The sequence below is a fragment of the Maylandia zebra genome, linkage group LG1, assembly GCF_041146795.1.
Source record: "Maylandia zebra isolate NMK-2024a linkage group LG1, Mzebra_GT3a, whole genome shotgun sequence".
Classification (NCBI taxonomy): Eukaryota; Metazoa; Chordata; class Actinopteri; order Cichliformes; family Cichlidae; genus Maylandia; species Maylandia zebra.
Window position 1 is genome coordinate 34,468,737 of NC_135167.1, and position 17,542 is coordinate 34,486,278.

The 17,542-nt window shown below is 40.3% G+C and overlaps 1 protein-coding gene across 3 annotated transcripts in view; it reads right to left on the minus strand.

Moving 5' to 3' along the window:
• Window positions 1-11,958, minus strand: part of mpped2a (metallophosphoesterase domain containing 2a) — an 82,337-nt gene extending 70,379 nt beyond the window's left edge. Inside the window, exons 1-3 of one of the 3 annotated variants that reach the window (XM_004575139.6) lie at window positions 11,509-11,951; window positions 10,053-10,162; window positions 8,987-9,258 (exon numbers count right to left, since the gene is read on the minus strand). In XM_004575139.6, the coding sequence (XP_004575196.1) occupies window positions 8,987-9,099 (113 nt within the window). In that variant the 5' untranslated portion in view covers window positions 9,100-9,258; window positions 10,053-10,162; window positions 11,509-11,951. Of the gene's footprint in view, window positions 1-8,986; window positions 9,259-10,052; window positions 10,163-11,508 lie in introns of all 3 variants that reach the window. The other 2 variants (XM_076885369.1, XM_004575140.6) reach the window with 2 other exon arrangements.
• Between the last annotated feature and the right edge of the window lie 5,584 nt (window positions 11,959-17,542).

Sequence of the window (17,542 nt, forward strand, 5' to 3'; positions counted from 1 at the left end):
TATATGATCATAACACACAGTTTTCTGTGGCTCTTCAAAAATGAGTAAAAATGCTCAAAAACCCTGGCAGTGAGGAGTTACCTGATTTGAAAATGGCTGGCAGTGAATGAGTTAAAACTGATATAAAATTGAAAATCTGAAGTCAAAACTAAATAAAAAATAAAAACTAATGAAAATTGCAAAACTATTAAAACCCTGTTCAGCTCACACTGTTTTCTTAATTATTTCAGTTAAAATACAATTAATGCAAATCAATATGAAGACCACAGAATCTACCTTTAATCCAAGGAAAATGAGTATTTGTGATTCGTGTTTAAAACAAACAAAACCCTGAATATTGACCAGAACACTTGCAAGTGTATTTTAGGAGTAATTATTTCTAAACAGAGCAGCCTTATTAATACCAATTTATTTATCCAGTGTATGGGAAAAAAATTAAGGGGTGGGGCATCTGTCTTCATAGCCTTTATTGTGTTGCTTAGCTAAATAGATTACGACTATCCATGCTCTGTGACGTAATAGAGAGTTGAGAGTAGAAAAAAAACCCTGAAACTGAGCAGCAGGTTATTTGTACATAAGATGACTGCATAATGCATTTAATGTGAAAATTCACCGCTGCAACAACATACGGCAAAGGATGGAAAAGCATATTAGGTCTCCTTAACAACTATACCGTGCCACCCAACACTTAAAACATCCACCGTACCTACAGCTAGGGATGGGTATCGAAAACCGGTTCTTGTTGAGAACCGGTTCCCACTGTTTCAATTCCTTGGAATTGTTTGCCATTTTTGCAAACGATTCCCTTATCGATTCCAGTCGCCCCGAATGACGTCACCATGTTGCGGAGCGTCGCTTACCTGGCAGGAAACATGGCGGTTCAAACACTCAAAAGTTTGATTATACTTTACGAGAACGGATGACAACAGGGCAACTTGCAATACTTCCAAAGTAGATATTTCATTTAAGGGAGGAAACACTACGAATATGCAAAAGCATTTGCTCACAAAACACGATGACCTTAAATGAATGTCGTGTTTTTAATTCCGCTCCGGACTCGTGAATCTCAACCCAACAGCAGCGGTAACGTTTGCACGTCCTCTCCCGTTAATGCGGCAGGTAAATAATCAACAACAGTGCATATTATGTTAGCGCGATCTGCCTTATTACAAAACCTGCCATTACTGTGCATTTAGGTGACCATGATGAGACAGACAGAGTCTGGCTGGCTCAGATGCTGGCAGTTGTCGCTGCAGTCTACCGGTAGAGTCTCTTTTCAGGCCAGGATAGACGAATGTCACCGAGTGACTAAGTTTGTGGTAAAAGGCTTGCACCCACAGCAGATGCCCCCGATTTTCAGTAAGTGAATGTGTTTAATTGTAGGCAGGGACATTACTGGATATTCTTTTGTATTTGCTACAGAATAATTTATGTTGTACTTTGTTATTGCTACAGAAGAATATTTATTTTATTATCTTACATTTACAATTTTTTTTCCTGGGGACCCTGTGACACCCCATTTAAGAGCCGTAGGCTCTCTTAAGGATCTCTTAAGATCTCACTGTTGGGTTTGTAAGGCCATGTTACTCCTAAATTATCTTGTTCAAAGAGAAGATATAAAACAAAGTTCTAAGCTAATCGACCTTAGTGTTCTCCTTTTTTAAAAAAGAATCGATAAGAGAATCAATAAAGAATCGAATCGTTAAACAGAATCGAAAATGGAATCTGAATCGTGAAAATCTTATCAATACCCATCCCTACCTACAGCTGAACTAAAGTGTGCTGTATATACATTTTTGATACGTTTTGCATATCTATATACATATATACTGTCAAATCTTTATGTACATAATCAAATATAGTAAACAGTTATCCATTCCAACATTTTTGCAAGCTGCAGCCTGACTATAATATTAGGTTAATGTGCTGGTATGGTGGTGACACTACAGAGCCTTGTTGTTCTAAATGGCTGGTTCGTCTCAAGAACTCAAACAAACATGAATCAAAAGCAGAAACATTCTGTTTTCTCCTGTTTTTACTTTTGGTCTGCAATGACCAACTGAAGCTCTGAGGAGAAGGTGTTTGTTGTGCTGTGCTCACTGACAAATCAGACAAAAGGAGGGAGCTTTAAAACTTTTCTATTTACAAATCACACATTTATTCAACAATTATATCACCAATTATGTGAGCCTTTTCATCTTCAAAGCAACCCCCCTGCTGAAGGGTTCGCGTAAACAAGGTTTAACTTGTTTATCCACAATGTGATCGAAGAAAAGCAGGATCTCCTGGATGGAGACACAGTCCATTTCATGTTAAAAGTGGAGTCACATGGGTGGAAAAGCTACTATTACTGACTCGGAGATGGAAACGTCCTGTTGAATTATCATCCTGCCACCTCGAAAGGATTCTTCTGTCACGTGACTCTACATACTGAGCAACCTCCCTCTTTGCAATGAGCCAACTCAGACTGACAAAAAAAAGCTGAATTTCACCAAACGCAAACACTACAGCATTGGCTCAGAAACGGGTACTGTGCACAAATCCAGTTCCAAAAGCCATTTCCTCTGCTGCTTTTACAGCTCTCCTCTAACAGACTTGAAAAAGGAAATATGGCACATAAAAAAATCCTTCAGGAGTTCATTAATAAAACCAGGACTGTGCTGAAAATGAAAGTGTCAAAGCCGTGCGTGTGCTTCTCTTGGCGTTTCCTCACCAGCTCGTGTCAGAATATCCACGTGTATTGATGCACCGGTAAATGATTCATACTTACAATCTCCTCAATTATTCACAGGGCAGGAATAATTAACGAGGCACGTGGAGAAGAAGGACTTTGTTAAATGTGGAAGATTTTTTCACATGTAGAGGGGTCGGGGGAAATTCCATTTTTGTGCATTGCAGTCAATGTAATGAGCTCAGGTGTCTCCAGTAACTGATTTTAACAGACAGTAAACAGTAATAAAGCACCAGCATCACAAGGGAAAAGAAAACATTTTAAGACTCTCTGTTCTCTACAACCTCACCATCGTTTGAGGGTGGAGCATCTCTGTATTCACCAGTGATTTTTGGGTGTGAAGCTGTACCGGTTGGCTATATTCTTTTTTTTTAATTTTGGCTTTCTCAAAATTTTGAAAAACACTTCAAAATCCTGCCACATTTTACAACATACACATAGATGGATGCAATTCTTATTTTCCTTAATTTAGGAAAAGCTTTTCATTTATCAGATTAAAAGTATAATTTTTTCTGGTAGTATCGACATAGGTAATTTCCACTGCTTTGTATTAAGATGAAATTGAATAAATATAAGTACACGAGGAATTACAAAGCAATATAAAAATCTTTTCTCTCCATTGCTTAAATGTTCTGGACGGCAACAACATTTGTTTTTTCCAATCTCTCTCACTCTCACTCACACACACACACACACACACACACACACACACCACTTTAAATCCTAATAAATGCTAAAAATTATAACATGTAAGAATAAATTCCAGGCTGCTCCTAATGCAGTGTTTATTTAGGTGCATCAGCTGATAACAATACATTTTTAAAAATTATCCAGCTGTAATGGGGAAAGTCAAGTTTATATCTGCCACTTAATAACCATGGGATAGCAAGGGAAATGATTTGCTTGTTTTACTTGTTCTTGTGACAAAAGTTAAAACTGAACACTTTAAACCTGAAACACAAAGAAAAGCTGAGGGGTACAACGGGCTCACTGTGAAAATAAAAAGAGAGGAAAAGGCAAAAACACCATTGTCCATATTCACAGAGGTTTTAAAAATGCTCCGACTGCTCTTAACTCAGCAGAGTCCCTTTTCAGGTGCCATTAAAAAACTCAGAGTGAGGAATGGACAAGAACTTTGCAGCGTAGGTTCTTCTCCCTGAGGCACTGCCATTGGGCCTTCATTAAAAATCCCAGCATGATTCTTGTTAGTGATGCTGAATCCATGCAGGGAAACTCGTTCCGTAATGACAAACATGATTTAACGGGGCTTACAGGTTGGGTCTGAAAGAAGATATCACAAGTCAAGGAATAAAATTCGAGATTTAAATCGGCTATTCCTCAAGAATGGATAAATAATGTTGTTCAATCCGATTATATCTTTAATGACACAAAAACGTCTCCCATCACCGACCCTGGTGGTGATTGAGAAAGCTTTCTCCGCTGACACTGTTTTGCTGGCTTGCATGGCACGCACATCCAGTGGGAATTAAATAAATTAACACTCCAAAGGCGTTAATGGCGTAATGCAGTTAAATCATCGAGCGAGAAATGCCAACGCATCTGCGATCAAGATCAACCACCAACAACATCATCTCTGCCCAATCTAATCCGGTGCACTTGATTAACTCCTCGTTATTGCAGGCCTGGATCGCGTTTCTCCCTCCAGTGTTTTATGCTGGGTGTTTTTTTTTCCATGTCTCACCTGCACACTCCACTGCTTAAAATGTGATTACGAAATCTTAGGTTTAGGAATAAAAGTAAGCAAAGGTAAGGATTTTTTGTTGGGCACTTTTTACATTTTTGACAATTTCATGTTATTAATAATAACAATAAAAAAAACACTATCAACATGTAACTGATTGGAAAAATGATCATTTCTTGCAGTACAACTAGGATTTAATTCCCCTTTGAACCTGAAGAAATTAAAGGTTAAGAGCAATCCAGTTCAGCTGTCTATGTCAAAATGTTAAGAGATATGACTTGCCACCAACCTTCCCCCCAAGTCCAGTAACATCATTTAAAGTCTTATTAAATCCTGAAATGTAAATGTTTTTCAAGAGCTTTTCAGGAGTCCTTTTAGTTTCAGCTCTGCCTGTCTGTCTGTATGTGCCTGTGTGTCAGGCCTTCCCACAGTCTTGCCCAGATCCTGCCCAAATTGGATACGAAGTCATTAGTGTCCCAACTCGAAGCATATGTTCCAAGTTGCTGAGCATTTCATTTCACAAGACGATGACGAGGGGGCTGAGGAGAGGGAGTTAAAAGGAGAAAAAAAAGAAAAAAAGGAAAAAAAAGAAACACAGTCGGCACAGAAAAATAAACCAGACGCAAACTGGGCCAGACTGAGCCTGTCGCTCACTCACACAGAGGCAGGGGCGTCCCATGCTCCGAAGAAAGTCCACTTTGACTTCGGGGTCCCGTTCCACAGCATCAGCTTATGAGCGCCACTGTGTGCGTGCGTGACTTTCTACGTGCTCTACATTCATGTTTTCATATGCGGGTCAGGGAATGATACCTTCCACGCCACACAAAAGGCACTGCTGTACTCCATCTGAGAAATCTAAATATTCTGTCTAGGACGGGAGGGGAAAAAAACATTAGAGCGAGGATTATATTTCAAAAGGCGGGCAACCCCCCACCCCCAGCCTCCACCCCTCTCTCTGCTTGCAGAGAAGCAACAACTTTATTTATGTCCAAATACTGCAGATGCAGTGAGAGAACGGCGAGCAAGTCGGATTATTATCTCCCAAATCTAAACAAACCTTTACTTTCCTCGAACAGAGCTCGTATTCTATAAGCACTTAAACATAGCAGGGAAGGGGGTGGGGGGATGGGCTCGGAGGATTGTGTGTGTGTGCGTGAACGCGTGTAATCTCAGGGTTCCCAGACCGAGTTTAAGAATGACAGGGTAAAACACTGCAGGCTCTGTGGAAGCCAGGAAACAGCCTAATGTATTTATCCAAACACATATCTGCTGAGAGGCCCCATGGCTTTAACACATCCCCTTCTACACGGGCTCACCTCCAAAAAGAATCACACTGAAAACTGGACTTAAAACACCCCCCCCCCCCAAAAGAAAACAACCCCACAATGAGCAAAAAATACAACAAAAACAACAACAAAAAAACCTGATTACAGTGATTATAGGAATAAATACTGAGATTACATTCTCAAAGTTTTCAACCACTGTATTATTACATTTTTTCCACTCTGTTCCTCTTGCACTGAACTGAAACTCCTACCGTAGACCCTCTTTCACAAAATAACACCAAAAATACACCTTATAACGACTTTCTTACAGCCGCATCTGTTCTCATTTGTCATCGTCTGGAATAAAAGTAAAACAGTCTCCAGGTGACGAATGAAGATGATGATCCACTTTTAGAAAATGTTTTTAAGTTTCCCTGTAAACATCAGGAAGATCCATCCTTTTCCTACTTTGCTTTCTTCCCCTCCTCCTCTTTCCATTTTCTTCCAAAAATGTTTTTTGTAAGGCTTTCACAACTCAACTTATGCACAACTGCTGCAGCACTGCAAATAAAAAGGCAGGGAGAAACCATAGTAAGACTTCCCAGGGAACAAAAAACAAACCCTGTCAATTCAAGAAGCATAAAAATAATAAATCCAAAAATAAACCATGGTATTTCAGAAAAAATGTTACCTCAGAGAGGATGTGTTTGTTTTTCTTTGGTTTTTTTTAAATTTTTATAAAGACAGAAAAAATATTGTGTGGATGTTCTATTATTTGCCTTTTCAAAGACTGCGGAAGCCTCACCAAACATCAAACCAGACTCTGTTCTGGTGAATCCTGTGCTGCTCGACATGTGTTAACCCAGACTCACGACGGCGCATTTGTTCTGATTTTTAATGTTGTCTTTGCGATCCATTAAAACAGGACTGATGTAACGCAAGCTGATAGGTGAGGTCGCCTCCCTTTTCACCACACTCGGAAGCACGGGCACTTGCTGTACTTGGCAGCCCCACTTGCAGCTGAGGAATCCCAAATCAACACAGTGGCACAATTGTGAGAACACTGCCAACACCAAGAGGAAGGCAAAACTCCACTGAGCTGTTTACAATACTCCATCTCCCAAAAATAATCCTGCTTACATGAATGTGATTATTATGCACACACACACACACACACACACACACACACACACACACACACACACACACACACACACACACACACACACACACACACACAGGATTGTGGGACTCTGAGTGTTTCAGGCAAATGATATTTAAAAAAAAAACAAAAACAAAAAAAAAAAAACTTGTCTGCCAGATGTTGCTGCTCCCTAAAGTGAATCAGTGCAGCTGTTTGTTGAAGATCTTGGACTGACTAAAAACATCTCCTTTATGATTGTTTACATATCTGCATTATCTCAGCCTCTCACACTTCACATACAAAATTAATTAATTAATTTAAAAAAAACTCCAGTCCTACACGACAATCCCAACAGCTGCCATCTCGGTTCAGCCCGGTGCCACCACCACATCTGCAGCCCAAAGCAAAGACTTCTCCCGGCCTCTTATTTGGCTTCATACACACCAAGGTGACGTGGTTACTCCACTTAATACGTTGATTTGCCGATTTTTCAGCTTCACCTTTGATTTCAGTGTGATCTAAGAACGCTGTAACTGCGCAACAAGATCGAACATGTGTGCACAAATCTGTAATCGTGGCTCTGCAGCTCTCTGGAACAGCGTCTCAGCGATCTCTAAGATGTGATTTTGAAGGGATTGAATGGATTCTCACAAGTCAATCATATGTTGTTGTTTTTTTGTTTTTGTTTTTTACCATAACATTGCCTAAACTGACAATTTTATAATTACCATTTTCTGTGCTAACAAGGAAAGCTGGGAGGGGAAAAAAGCCATGAGCTTTGCTGTGATTTTACCCCCAACAACGTAATTATATGTGAGGACTTGGGAACGGCACATTTGTACAGACCTCACTGTGAAAGCTGTCTACAACAAAGATTAGAATGCTTTGGTTAGCGCTCTTATGTTTTGGCGTGGGCTGGATTTTCTCACATTATTGTACATTTTGGTGTTTTGACTTTCAAAAATTCAAAGCAGCGTCACCATCGACACTGCTCTACAATATTTATTTCGGGCATAAATTGCATTTATCCCTGTGTGTTCCGCTCACGATGTAGAAAAAAGAAAATAAATTGATGGGCTGTGCTTTTCCCCATAAATAAATGCACACGTAAAGGCAAAAAAATGAAAAAGAAAACAGGAGAAAAGAAAGAAATGACAAACAACTCCATTACAGCGATGATGGAAACTACAAACAGGCTCTTCAATCTCTTCCTGGCCCTGCTGCAGGTTAACTTCACAACATACACAGAGAATAAATGTCACGAGCACGCAGTGTACACAAAACCAGCAGTCAACAACCTTTTGGGAAAATCTCACAACTGCTCTAATTGGAAGAAGACACAAAGTGAGCTGCAGCTCTGTTAATATCTGGTCACAGCTAAAACACAGCGTTGTAAAGTGTGTTTGTGTGTGAGGGTGTGTGTCGAGGGTTGATGGGTCACAGCGCTCTGACCCACTAATGAGAGGAGCAGCATAACCACATCAGACAAGAGCAACACTAAGTAACTGGTCTAATAAATAACTAAGGAGAGCGCCTTAATGCAGACAAAGCATCCACATACCGCAATGACAACATGGCACAAATGATAACCGTCTCACAGCGAGACCGTAGCACACACCGGTGAGCAGTACGCACCAACAGCACACGCAAGAAAGATTACAAAAATAAATAAATAAAACAACACCACAAGTTAGAAAAACCAGCGCAAGTATGTGTGATGCACAGAATCAGTGTTAGTCTGCAGATGCTGCGCTTTTGTTCAGTGCTTCACTGCCGCTAAAACTTTTATTCACAAAAAATGATTTGTACTGCGTTACATCACGCACCACCATACACTCAGTGAACAACAGAGACTGCATTAAACCTGCTGGCTTCCTGTATTGTTCTTAAAGCGTATGCATGATTCTGAAATTAGTTTAAAATGTCACAGAAAGTGCAGGTTTATAAATGACACTGCTGCAATGTGTCATTTATATATTCTATTCTATTCTATTTAAATGTTCCTCGTGACCAACTCAGTTTGGAATAAAGATCACAAATAAAATTCATTTGGAGAGAGAGAAAATATTTCTTTCTGATTTAACTTTGCCAGCTCATAACAACTGTGTGTGTGTATTTGTGTGCGTGTGTGAGCGTGAACTTACATGTGGACGTGTGGGGGCTGGAAGCGGCTCTGGTTGATGTTGTAGTGCGTGAAGGCCTGTGTGGGGTTGGAGCTGTACTCGTCCACAGTGATGGTCACTTTGCCATGAGCCATCCTTCCACAGTTTGGACATGAGATGCTGTTCGTTCACCGAGATTCAGCAGCAAGCCGTGCGGCGGTCATCCTTCAGAGCTGCTCTCCAGAAGCCCAGGAAGCCTCCCTGCAGCAGCAGCAGCAACCCAGCCGACTGACTCGACCACGACACACTGCTCTCTGCACCGACACACACACCAGCTGTTTTAAAAAGACGTGCACTTTCTTCTGAATACACTCACGAGTAAGGGCTTCACATAAGAAAATAAAAAAAATATCGCAGGTTAGACTTATACATTTTAAAGTGAATGCAAATGCAAAGACTAAAGATAAAGCACGCATGCATGCAGTGACGGCATGTACAGTCTTATTCAGCTTCAGAGAACAGAAACCACCTGAAATTTGCTAGAAAAAAAATCCTCAAACAGCTCATCAAACACATCCTCATAAAAGCCTCAATAGAAAAATACAATGAGGCAATTTAAACACAATTAGCAGATGTACTCTACCTTTAAAAGCAGCAAGGGAATTTTTTAAGAGTGAAGTTTACAAAAAACTCTTCTCTGACTTTTTAAGCAACAATTTCTACTCTGGAAAGCACTTTATTAGCTTCAATGAAAACATATTTAAATGTAAAAAAATTAAATTTACATAAAAAATTTCAATCACTACAAGCAAATTAAAAAACAACAACAAAAAAACAAAAACAAAAAGAAAGGCTGCAGGCAGAATGTCTGCTGGTGAGGAATTGCTGCAATTGCTTCTATAAAATGAGAAATTCTTCACAATGCATGCATGCATCAAAGAGGTCTCCTTCCCCACTGACTGTAAGCCAAGCACAAAAACATATCCATGCTCCAATTTTGAAAGGATCCAATAGCAATTAATGAGATGCTATGGCATCTCTGCTCCACTGTACAACAAAGACTTAAAAAAGAAAATGCTGCTATGATGCATCCCTGGAGCTCACTCACCAGATCCGCTGTGAGTCTCCTTGCACCCTGAGCCTCCCTCCTGTCTGACCTCCCTAACTGATAGTAGAGTGGCCACTGTGGGCTTTGACAGCCGTTTTATACCAGACCTCCTGATGCAGCCATGAGCAAGAGAAGAAAAGAAAAGAAAGAGGGAGAAAAAATGCCCTCAATTTAACAAGTCTGTCATATCTTTTGGAGGGAAATCAACAAAGCTCGAGAGTTCACATGATGGTTAAATCCTTGGATGGAGAAGTGAGATAAAAACAAAGAAAGCGGCTGCTGGATAAACAAGACTCCAATTTAAACTTTGTTTTGTTTGTTTGTTTGTTTTTTAAAGAAAATGTCCTATTTTCACTAAAGCATTGATTTATGTTTTCTGGGTCGGCTGCATCCTGCTTCCTATTATGCACGTTATAAATTTAAGTCAAAAAGATATATGCCAGCCGGGAAAAAGCTGGTTAAACTAGACTTTTAAAATAAAATAAATAAATAAAAATTAAAAATGCATGAGCAAAATCTAAGCAGCTCCACTGCACACTCAACTCTTTACATTTCAAAGTGTGGAAAAAAAGAGTCACATTAAAATCCTTGTTACACATGAAACAAGTGTATTGATCTTCCTGGGCCTTAAATTTAAAAAAAGAAAAGAAAATGCACTTCTGTACAAAACTGCCCTATCGGATGTCCTGCACTTCACCTCCTCTGCAATCATTAAAAAATCTGAACCTAGTACTGCTTCTGCTGCAGTTACTCGGAAAATGTGCTTTTTCTCTGCAAATGTAGGCCGAAAATCTGTGTGCAGCATGCTCCACAGTCTTCTGATTTTGTGTGTGTGTGTGTTTCTATGTGTGTGTTGGGCTGCCGAAACTCGCCTGTCTGTCTCTACCTTATGGCTACAGTAGTAGCAACTAGCACTCTAGCTTAGCCTGCTAAACCTGCCCTGGCAATAGATTTTTTTATTATTATTATGCACGCTGTAGCTTCGCGTTGAGCTGCTTTTCTGTAACGTCGGTGCGCGCACACATGGTCGGTGCAGTCCTCGGATATGTAGCGCGCTCGTACGCCAGCATATAGCTAACTTCAGGAGTAGAAATCACTCCGGTAAGCAGAGGAGGGGTTGAAGGCGAATAAATTGACCCTTTCTGATCACACGCTCACACAACGATGCGTTCTATGCGCCGCTCGCTATTAACACCGCCGCTTGCAGGAACGTACACAAAAAGAAAGGTCCGTGCAATCCTGAACTCTGCTTCTGAGATACTAAAAGCACCCAAAGGTGGTCAGTGTCACAACACCGTCGCGCTAACCTCTGGCTCTTCCTCGTAAATGACAAGCCACCTTATAACCGACAGCTTTGTGTCAGGGGTTGCTTTTTTCCCCCTCCTAGTCTCCTCTCTTTCCCCCCTTATTCCCTTCCCTTTTCGGTTCTCAAAGAAAAGCGGAAAGGTTGTTCTACCTTCGTCGTGTGGGTTTTTTTGTGCGTGTTTTTTGTGGCCGGAGAAAATAGTGTCGGGTCGGGGTCGCCCTCTACGCAGCGGCGGCGGAGGAGGCGGCGGCAGCGGCGGCGGAGAGACGTGGGTCCATGCGGCAGCAGCAGCAGTAGAGCGGGCAGGTTCGTACACGACCGTCCGGGGGTTGCGGCAGATAGGGCAGAACCTTCGACCCGACGGGACCTCTGCTGGCTCCTGTGGAAAGAAACCAGACAAGAAGAGAGCGGAGGGGGTAAAAGCCAGAGAGAAGGACGAGAGACACTGACAGACGAGAGAGAGAGAGAGAGAGAGAGCGCGAGAACAGCTTGGGTCTGACGGAGGGGGAGCCGGAGTGCAGTGAGTCGAAGCTGCCACTGGGGTCAGAGAGCAGGAGCAAGCACAACCCCCCGCCACCTCCCGTGCGCGTGCCCTTACCGGCGGGCACACGCAAGAGGCAGGAGAAGTGGAGGGGAGGGCGGGGAAGGAGGAGGGTGCTCGCGCAGTCCCGCTCTATGCTGCATTCACTTACTTTCGGAAATGGCAAGTCTTGTCAAATGAATGAAATGAGTAAAGATGATTAGACAGGATGAGTATTTTTTTGTGTGTGGTAACAACAACGTTGCTTTGGAATAAATAATACTTTATTAAATCACAATGTATATTTACATAATTATTATTTTAAGCCCATGTTTCTAAACTGCCAGCTAATTTACAAACTATATAAGTATTTATAGAGCCTAGACTGCAAAAATGTGATATGTTGTAATATTCAATTGATTTATTGAAGATTGATCAGTCGTTTATGTGGCGACCAAAAGATGCTGGGAATACATGTCTGTGGGGAAGAAAACAAGTATGTCTGGTATAAATGCTACAACTTACTAATGATGTGATCTTTATAAAAGGGATTACAAGTAGTAGCAAATACGTTATTTATAAAGAGTTGTCAAGTGAGTTAGCTTTTAATAAATATAAGTTTCCAAGTATTGGCTGATAGTATTAATATTTAAAATCTAAATTAATGCATTTTTGTGGCACAGAAGATTGTTACCTGGAAAAAAGCTAAATTCTAAATTATTAAATAGAACTTTTTTTGTTTTTTAAAGAACATTACAAAGAGTCTGTAAGTATACCTAATGACTTAATTAATGATTTATAAGTCATAGAATGCATGCTTATTAAGCTGGATCAAAGTTTTTGTCTTAACATATAGCTTCTGCTATTATCATGCTTTGTCTTTTATTATCTAGAGGACAAATCCAAATATCTATAATAGTTCATTCAGTGTCTTTTGAGAACATTAACAATAGACTTGGCAGATTACCAAACAGCCTTTAGTTACAGAGTAACACCATGACAAACACTCATCTGAGGAATATTTCATAACATGAAAACCTAAACCTTGAAATACTAAGAAGCATCCATCCAGGTTCCGAAATTTACTGTTCTCCCTCTGTGTCTTCAGTTGGCCATGAAGAAAGCTGTGGACTGGAAGGTTTGCTTTTGGATATCAGGCATGGTCTAATAAGAAGGTTGTTGATTTTATTCCTTGAAATATGCAGTAATCAATACTTTTGGTAGCTGTACCTTGAACTTGTTTGTAACAAGCATATATACTGAAGCTAACTGATTGTCCTGGCAGTGACAGACAGGAAAGTACTGAGAGGAATGCACTTTATCTTTTATGGGTAAACTGGATACCTGTATGCCTCACTCTTTCCTTGTATTTGAGCATCAGCTAGCATGCACATTCTCACACTGAAACATAGATCAGTGGAAATGTTGACCTGGAATATTTTTTTCATAAGATCACAGATGTGTGGGAAATGGTGCCAGAGTGTAGAAGGTGTTGTAAAATCAATGATTAGAAGACAGCATGGCCCCTTTGGGTACACAAGTAAACAATACTAATGAGTACCTGTGGGAGTCCATCACACAACCTGAAATGGGGCAGCACAGTTTCCAAACTGGGAAAATCCTGAAACTTGGCTGACTGGTTGTAAAAGCAGCTTCCTGATCACCAGGGTTTAACTCACCGACTATCACTTCTCTGAAGTATAAGTGAAGTCTAGGAAAAAGGCTTGTCTTGATTTTCTTCAAACACAATTTTTTGATTGATCTTGATTTTTTTTGTGTGTTTCTCTCTCATGGTGTGCAGCCTTTACTATGATCTGTTTGTTTAAAATGTATTTCCACATGAAACTGATGTCACATTTTCAGTATTCAAGGTATAAAGCATCAGATATCGCATTCGTGTAGAGAAATAATCTAATCTCAAGGTCTGGGTGCCATCAGCTTTGAATTATACTCTTTTTCAGTGCATGGTACAGACTCTATTGTCATCACCTGAGCAAAGCAGGGTATCTGCCATCTTAAAAAAATCAAGTTTGGCTCAGTGGGAATTAACACAATTATTCAAACTATACTCTTGTACATGGGTGCACATAAGTGGTCCGCAGGTGCGCATGCGCTCTCAAAATAAAAGACCCGCACCAGATAAGAAGTTGCAACGCGCGTTTGCATACATAAGATTTTCTGGAGGAAGACAGACATTTGTTTAGAACTCTTAAAGATGTCGAAGAAGCAAGCTCCTTTAAGCAATTACTTTGGTGTTCCTCCACCTCTAAAGAAATGTCAGAAGGAGTCCGAACCGCAAAACAAGCGTGTATTCTCGGAAAAGTGGTTGCAGGAGGTGAGCTGGCTTCAAACAAATGATGAACGCACGGAGATGTGGTGCAGAATGTGCCATGAAAATCCCACTTTAGCGGACAACTTCTTATCTGGTGCGTGTTTTTTATTTTGACAGCGCGTGCGCACCTGCGGACCACTTATGTCCACCCCTGCTCTTGTATCATATAACTAACATATAATACTGTGCAAAAGTCTTCAGTCACCTCTCATTTTTTATATTTTTATCTACTGTATTTTTGGAAATACAGTAAATGGTAAAATGGTAAATGGCCTGCATTTGTATAGCGCTTTACTCAGTCCCTAAGGACCCCAAAGCGCTTTACACTACATTCAGTCATTCACCCATTCACACACACATTCACATACTGGCAATGGCAAGCTACATTGTAGCCACAGCTGCCCTGGGGCGCACTGACAGAGGCGCAGTAGATAAGGCAAGAACAGATTTTGTACAATTCTAAAATCTGATGGTACATTTCTATTTTTATAATTCTGTCAGATTTAACAAAATCCAATACACCACTCTCTAAAATGTAGTCCCAAACCATGACAGCGCCACCACCGTGTTGTTACAGATGACTCTTTGTAAAAACGCATTGTACTCTCGATTTAGATTAATCTCTCCTGAAGACCTGTTGCTTTGATTTTTTTGTTGGGTTCTTGTGTAATTTGATCTTTTCTCTTATTTAGTTGTATTATCAATCTTATTTCATACAATATTCTGTAAAGTTTATAAATCATGACACATGATGACACAAATGTTCAACACTGCAGGGTATCCTTTAGTCATATCCTGCTTTAAAACAAAACAAAATAAAAAAAAACAGTGCTTAATAAATCAATCAATGTGAGGTCCACATTTTATAATCACTCTGTAATCTTTCCTTAGTGGTTTGAAAGGTAATGTATTTTTTGTCCCCAGATAATGATCCATACTAACTTTGAAAAACTGATTTTGCCAATTGAAACCACCCCAATCAGAAAACAGTGAACGCTCTACAGTGGTAATCGATCAGTGTCTTAAAGCACCTTTAGTCTTTTGCAATTTGTGGTGTTGAATCCAAGCTTCCACATACTGACATGTTTACAACAAACATCCACTGCTCAAGCACAATGAATGGCGTGCTGTGTTTTGCACTGTTTGCTAAGTGTTCATTGTTCATTTGCAATCCTTACTACAAGTTTCTCCTCCAGGTGAGGCCCTGTCTCCAGGGCGCAGCAGCACAGAGCTTTATGGACGAAGGGTTTGTGCTGTTGAGTTTGACTGTAGCTTTGACTGGTAACTCAGTGTGAACTGATAACTGCATTAATCATTTTCTGTCTTGCAATCAATCTCATTTCAAATAATGTAAACATGCCAGCTGTAAGTTATTGTCCACTTCTGAAAAATGGAGGTGCCCAACTACTTCCATCATAGTTAATGATGCATCACATCTACAGGATATTCACAGCTCGGCACCACATGTACACCACATATGCACAGAATGACCCCCCCCCCAAAAGTTCTGAATTATATTGTTAAAGCTGTTGTTTGTAAGGGTGCTGCTGCCACGCGATGTTCACGTTCTCTTCACGTCTCGTTTTCTGGCCGTTCACCTTGACTTAATTCGCTGTTATTGTAGACCTTCAGTGTTACTCATAGTCATTCAGCTATAGTCTCATTAAACTAACGTTAGTGCGGAGTTATCATGTGTCTGTGAAGGGAAACCTCTTGCAGCAAACTATGTAATCTACTCAGAAAAGTTACCTGCACAGCCTGTAAGAAAGAAGAGAGTATTGAGGATAAAGTGAACATTTTCATAGCAAATTGAAGGCTATTAAAAGTCTCAGCTTTAGGCAACATTAAAAAGATGAAACAATAAATCACTATATATTTTTTCTTTGGTCTTTATTAGACTAGAGTGTGTGTTGTGGGTCATGAGTTAAACTGCCTACAGACAAACTTTAAATAATTGATGATAATTTAAATGCTGCCACCTCTTTCCTTCACTGCTTATTGCAGCTTATTCTTTGATCCCATAAAGCCTTTCTTTGAAATATTATGGTTGACCTCCATGTTTGCAGCCTTCTCTGAATCTTTGAATCAGTCTCCACCTCACCTCAGTGACCACAGAGGATCTTGAGGTGAAAATCATTATACGTAAGGTAGAGCAAATCAAAATGAAGGGAAATTATTATTTTGCAATTGCTGTCTATCACTGAGTTCAACAGCAATTTAAAGCATTCAAGACTAAAAAAAAAAATATAATAATAAAGCATTAATTTGTTAGTGCCAAGGCTATACCTTTTAATATACTGATGGGATTTTTGATGAGAAAAGGCTGCGTGGGACTATCCATAATGGGCCCATCTGAGAGGCTCCACCACATTTACATGTCTGCCAGTTGAGGCAGGGCTGGCTTTTTTCTAATTTTACTGACATGCTTCAATTTCCCAGGACCATCAGCGCATCCCCCCACTGCCACAACAGCCCTGCAAGTCATTTCCATTTGACTTTTCTCTTATCTGCGCAAAAAAAGAAAAAAAAAAGCATTTCCATCTACTAGCCGGGGGGTGTTAATGTGAAAGCAGGGTTTAAATTTTATGTGGAGAGGCCACATTTAAACATTTGACCAGCGTTTGTTCTCCTGACTGCATATAGAAAACTGATGATAGATACGGGACCAAATGTCAGAGAAAGAAATGGCTTTTGCTGTGAATGTTTTATTCAGCCCTGTGCCGCGCCAATCACATTTATACAATAGAAAATGTAAATGTTATGCAGAGTGCTAAAAAAAACCCCACACTATATATTTTATGACCTTCTATAAAAGAGGGTAAAATGACTTTCCATCCAAATAAGGCAAAAAGAAATGGAACACATATTTAATGGGAGAAGGAAATAGGAGTGCAAGCTTCTTGCGGGAGGCACAGGGTGATATTCACTTAACCTACCGGCCGCGGCGGTTCACCGGCTCTAACCTGCACAGATTTATGCCCGTCTGTGGCACTGTCTGTCTTCACTGCCCACCTTGCGGATAAATAAAACGAAAGGCCTGTCTGTCTGAGAGGCCCATCCACACATAGGCAGGAGTTGGGGTTTTTCAAATGTTAATGTCATTCAGATTTATGGGAGGCAGATAGATGGTTGCTGAGGGTATGGCAGGCTAGATACTGTTTATGTCATTGAAATGCACACAGACAAAAAAAATGTTTGCCCCTGAGCCACTGCAGCAGCAGCAGCACTCTTCTGGCACCAGCCTTGTGTTTAGAAATGAACACACAAAAATGAATACTATCTCAAGATTCAAGTTTTCTTTTTCTCACTTTTCCTCAGCCTGGTGTTATAGG